The 5,299-nt window shown below is 48.3% G+C and overlaps 1 protein-coding gene across 1 annotated transcript in view; it reads left to right on the forward strand.

Moving 5' to 3' along the window:
- LOC308160911 (multiple PDZ domain protein-like) overlaps window positions 1–4,865 on the forward strand; it is a gene marked incomplete at both ends in the record, with an annotated part of 46,914 nt that extends 42,049 nt beyond the window's left edge. Inside the window, 7 exons of the mRNA XM_080534840.1 lie at window positions 1,351–1,428; window positions 1,916–2,026; window positions 2,320–2,481; window positions 2,983–3,087; window positions 3,479–3,582; window positions 4,010–4,133; window positions 4,719–4,865. Of these exons, the coding sequence (XP_080390966.1) occupies window positions 1,351–1,428; window positions 1,916–2,026; window positions 2,320–2,481; window positions 2,983–3,087; window positions 3,479–3,582; window positions 4,010–4,133; window positions 4,719–4,865 (831 nt within the window). The remainder of the gene's footprint in view (window positions 1–1,350; window positions 1,429–1,915; window positions 2,027–2,319; window positions 2,482–2,982; window positions 3,088–3,478; window positions 3,583–4,009; window positions 4,134–4,718) is intronic.
- Between the last annotated feature and the right edge of the window lie 434 nt (window positions 4,866–5,299).

Below are 5,299 nucleotides of genomic sequence, written 5' to 3' on the forward strand. Positions count from 1 at the left end.
ACACACACACCGACACACACACACACACACACACAGTGAAACACATGATCCTGAAATTTGATCGAGTGCAAAGGTACACATTTTTTTTTACTCACTTGGGCAAATACCCCGCCCACGGCTGTTCTAGTGTTAAATGAATGGGGACAGATGGGGCGGTGCCTCTTCTAGGGGTGTGCTGTACTGGTTTGTCCACCAGAGGGAGCTCTTCCTTAACACTAGATTTGACCATGTGAGTAAAAAAAAAAATATATATCTTTGCACAATTGATTGATCAAATTTCAGGACCCTCCTTTCATGACATTTCCTAGATATGTTTATTCTACCACCCAGTATACTTACATTTTACAAAATCACATCAGGATAAGCCAGTATAAAGCTATTTTACAGTTTTTCTGTGTAGTCTAACTTACAAGACGCGCCAATTAGTGGTCTTTTGTGTGTAAGTAGCAGCTTCCCATTGTAAAGACTATGGTCATTTGACCCCCGAGGCGGCTCTAATAGTAGGTAAAAAAGGCAGGGCTGTTCTAGTGTTAAATGAATAGGGAGAGATGGGGCTGTGCCCTCTCTAGGGGTGTACTGTACTGGTGTGTCCACCAGAGAGAGCTCTTCCTTAAATGAATGGGGAGATATTAGATTAGATTAGATTAGATTCAACTTTATTGTCATCGCAAAGTACAATACAACAAAATGCAGTTTAGCAAATAGTGCAAATAGTGATATAATAACATAATGTAAATAGAACAAGAATGGTAGTGATGGGTAACTATGTAATATACAGTATGTGCAGAGGTGGTATTGTGAACAACAGTATAGTTTAGGTATATAAAGTTATGCGCAGTGTAACACTGTCACTGTTATGTACAGTGAGGTAGTTTATGTACAGTATCTAATGTGCAGAGTATAAAAGAAGCTATGTCAGGAGACCTGTGCAATGTGCAATATAAAGTAGTTCGAAGGTAGTAATGTAAACTAGATAGGGCAGTGCACAAATGAATGGGTAGAGATGGGGCTGTGTCTTCTAGGGGTGTACTGTACTGGTGTGTCCACCCGAGGGAGCTCTTCCTTAAGTGAATGGGGAGAGATGAGGCTGTGTGTCTTCTAGGGGTGTACTGTACTGGTGTGTCCAGTGAATGGGGAGAGATGGGGCTGAGTGTCTTCTAGGGGTGTACTGTACCGGTGTGTCCACCAGAGGGAGCACTCCCTTAAGTGAATGGGGAGAGATGAGGCTGAGCCCTCTCTAGGGGTGTACTGTAGTGGTGTGTCCACCAGAGGGAGCACTCCCTTAAGTGAATGGGGAGAGATGAGGCTGTGCTGTTCCGTAACTCTCTGGGTCTGCTGTGTTTCTCCCAGAGCTGCAGAGGTCCTGGTGCCGTCCGTCTGGACGTGGCCCGCTTCAAAGCCGGGCCGCACCACTCCACCCAGAGCCAGGTGAGCGTCCCCCCGCTGGGGGGTGAAGAGGGGGGAGGGGGGGCTGGAGCTGGGGGGTTAGTTTTGGTTATCAAACTATTACTACTAGGCAATCTTTAACTACGTTCTAAGTTCATGTCATTGTCATTTCTTAACTTTCACTGGGGTAGAGAAACATGTCTTTGAATGTCCCCCTTTATTAATGTGCTCTTTGAAATGACCCCTTGTTAATGTCGTTAGCCTCGTAGCATAATTGCCTAAGTCACGCTTCACTCGTGGTCAGCCGAGCCATCTTTGTATGTAGTGTCAAAAATGCCTATTATATATAACAAGCATTCTGATAGGCTGATGTCATAGAGGCAATAACGCCCAGTGAATCAGCAGTGTTAGGAGAGTATAGTTAGGCTAGATATCTCAATTTGGCCAGAATATGACGATTTGCTCTTTGAAATGACCCTTTATTAATGTTCTCTTTCAAATGACCCCTCTCTCTGCTGTCTTCTTCCAGAGCGGTGATTCGGACAGCTCTACCCTGACGCCCTCCAGTGTGTGTGACCTGCTGAACCACCAGAGGGAGCTAGAGAGCAGGGGAGGGAGCTACTGTAAGGACTGTCATTGCGTATCATTCACTTGATGACATCATAACTGAACAACAGGAAATCGTATTTAAGATTCTATTCTTCTCCTCCTAAAGCGTTTGAAGAGAGCCATGAGGTCAGAGCAGTGGTTCTACACAAGGTGGGTTCAGTGTGTGTGTGTGTGTGTGTGTGTGTATGTGTGTGTGTACGCATGCATCAGTGTGCATGTGTGCATCAGTGTGCGTGTGCGTGTGCGTGTTTGTGTGTGTGTGTGTGTGCATCAGTGTGTGTGCATCAGTGTGCGTGTGTGTGTGTGTGTGTGTGTGAGATCCAGTATGAAACAGTGTGCACACGCTGTGTTGTGTTACTGCAGGGTCCGTGTGATTCGCTGGGTATCAGTGTAGGTGGGGGCGTGGCCAGTCCCCATGGAGACGTCCCTCTCTTTATCGTTGCCATGGACCCCACAGGGCTGGCAGCCAAGACCCAACAACTACACGTATGTCTGTCTGTCTGTCTGTGTCTGTCTTTCTGAGTGTATGTCTCTGTCTGTCTGTTTGTCTCTGTCTCTCTGTCTGCCTGCTTGTCTTTGTCTGTCTGTTTGTCTGTCTGCCTGTCTTTCTGTCTGTCTGTCTGTCTGTTTGCCTGTCTGTCTCTGTCAGTCTGTCTGTCTGTCTGTCTGTTTGTTTGTCTCTCTGAGTGTATGTGTCTGTCTGTCTGTTTGTCTGTCTGTCTGTCTCTCTGAGTGTATGTCTCTGTCTGTCTGTCTGTCTGCCTGCCTGTCTGCCTGCCTGCCTGCCTGTCTCTGTCTGTCTGTCTGTCTGCCTGTCTGTCTCGCTTGGTGTCTGTCTGTCTGTCTCTCTGTCTCTGTCTCTCTGTGTCTCTGAGTGCGACCCCCGGCGAAGACCCCATGTCTCTGTCCCCCAGGGGCCGAGTTGTCATTTTTGTGTGTGTGTGTGTGTGTGTGTGTGTGTGTGTGTGTGTGTATGTGTGTGTGCAGGTGGGGGACAGGATAGTCAGTATAAACGAGGAGCTCACTGAGGGGAAGAGCCACGTCCAGGCTGGAGCCCTGCTGAAGCACGCCCGGGGAACCATCACTCTACAGGTGTGTGTGTGTGTGTGTGTGTGTGTGTGTTGGGGGGGTGGGTGTTTGTGTTTTTACCCAAACTCTATTCCTTGAGCAGTTATAACCGCTGTGTGCGTGTGTCTGTGCGTGTGTGTGTGTGTGTCTGTGTCTGTGTCTGTGTCTGTGTCTGTGTCTGTGTATGTGTCTGTGTCTGTGTCTGTGTCTCTGTGTGTGTGTGTGTTGTGTCTGTGTCTGTGTCTGTGTCTGTGTCTGTGTGTGTGTGTGTGTCTGTGTCTCTGTGTGTGTGTGTGTGTGTGTGTGTGTTGTGTCTGTGTCTGTGTCTGTGTCTGTGTCTGTGTCTGTGTCTGTGTGTGTCTGTGTGTGTGTGTGTGTGTGTGTGTGTGTGTGTGTCTGTGTGTGTGTACTTCAGGTGATGGCCGTAGCTGAAGGTTGTGGGACGCAGGACCAGAGTGACGTGTGTGTGTCCTCGTCAGGCCTATCAAGCGCCGGCTGGTCGCCTGGCAACAACATCTGGTAGAGGATGATTATGAATGATTGATTAAATCCTAAAAGTAGCTAGTCACTAATTGTGCTGGATGTATTCAGGTGCATACCAGTAAATAGACATTGTTACCGCATACGTAACCAATTGTTCCTTCGTAAATACCAACTGCAAGTAAAGGGTAAACCGTTAAAACACGAAACAGTTATTTTACTTTGTCAATAGTGACATTTGATCATCTGATCCTGATGTGTAGCCTGAGAATTAATCTATGAATCTGTGTTCCTCTTCCTCGTCTGTCTGTCTGTCTGTCCCCCTCCTCCCCTATCTGTCTGTCTGTCTATCTGCCCCCCTCCTCTCCTGTCTGTCTGACCTGTCTGTCTGTCTCTCTGTTTGTGTCTGTCTGTCTGTCCCCCTCCTCTCCTGTCTGTCCACCCCCCCTCCTCTCCTGTCTGCCAGCCCCCTAGTGTGTCAAACCATCACCCTGGACAGGGGAGCCTCTGGGCTGGGCTTCAGTATCGTGGGGGGGTTCGGCAGTCCCCATGGAGACCTCCCCATCTACGTCAAAACTGTGTTTGGAAAGGTTTGAATTATGTATTCACTCTTGGGGTGCAGAATAGATCATTTAGACTTTCTGGGTGGGGGGCGGGGGGGGGTATGATTTGGTGTGGCGATGCTTGTCCCCCCCATGGTGAGAAACTGCTCTCATCTATAGATAATGTGTGTGTGTGTGTGTGTGTGTGTGTGTGTGTGTGTGTGTGTGTGTGTGTGTGTGTGTCTCTGTGTGTCTGTGTGTGTGTCTGTATGTGTGTGTGTGTGTGTGTGTGTGTGTGTGTGTCTCTGTGTGTCTGTGTGTGTGTCTGTGTGTGTGTGTGTGTCTCTGTGTGTGTGTGTCTGTGTGTGTGTGTCTCTGTGTGTGTGTCTGTGTGTGTGTGTGTGTGTGTGTGACTCTGTGTGTGTGACTCTGTGTGTGTCTCTGTGTGTGTGTCTCTCTGTGTGTGTGTCTCTCTGTGTGTGTCTCTGTGTGTGTGTGTGTGTGTGTGTGTGTGTGTGTGTCTCTGTGTGTCTGTGTGTCTCGTTGTGTCTGTGTGTCTCTATATGTGTGTGTGTGTGTGTGTGTGTGTGTGTGTCTGTCTATGTGTGTGTGTCTCTGTGTGCGTGTTTGCAGGGGGCTGCGGTGGAGGACGGGAGGCTGGCGCGTGGAGATCAGATCGTGGCCGTCAACGGGCTCTGTCTGGAGGGGGTGACCCACGCAGAGGCTGTGGACGTGCTCAAGAGGACCAAGGGAACTGTAGTTCTCACTGTACTGTCATGAGGCTTCAGACTGAAGACGACCAAGGGAGTTGTAGTTCTCATGAGACTGTGTAGAAATAATCAAGAGGACCAAGGGAATTGTAGTTCTCACTGTACTCTCATGAACAGGGAAGATTAAGGGCACACAGCTGACCAGTGAACTAATAATTAGTTAATTTCCGTTTTGGTTCAAATTCGGTTACGGTTTAGGGATGAGGTTTAGGGTTAAGGTTTAGAGTTAAGGTTAAGGTTAACTTTAGGTTTTGAACTGGATGCTGGTCAGGAACGTTCCTTTATGGCGCTTTTCCATTACAGCGCCAAAGCAGGCCAAAGCAGGCCAGCCCGCTTCGGCCTGCTTCTTTTCCCCTTTTCCATTGTCGTCCCAGGTCAGTTCGGGTCGCTTCTTTAGCTCCACATCGAGAGCAGGGTCTAAATTTTAACATCCGGATCTTTTTG

The sequence above is a fragment of the Nansenia antarctica genome (genome assembly GCF_963989245.1).
Source record: "Nansenia antarctica genome assembly, chromosome: 6".
Classification (NCBI taxonomy): domain Eukaryota; kingdom Metazoa; phylum Chordata; class Actinopteri; order Argentiniformes; family Microstomatidae; genus Nansenia; species Nansenia antarctica.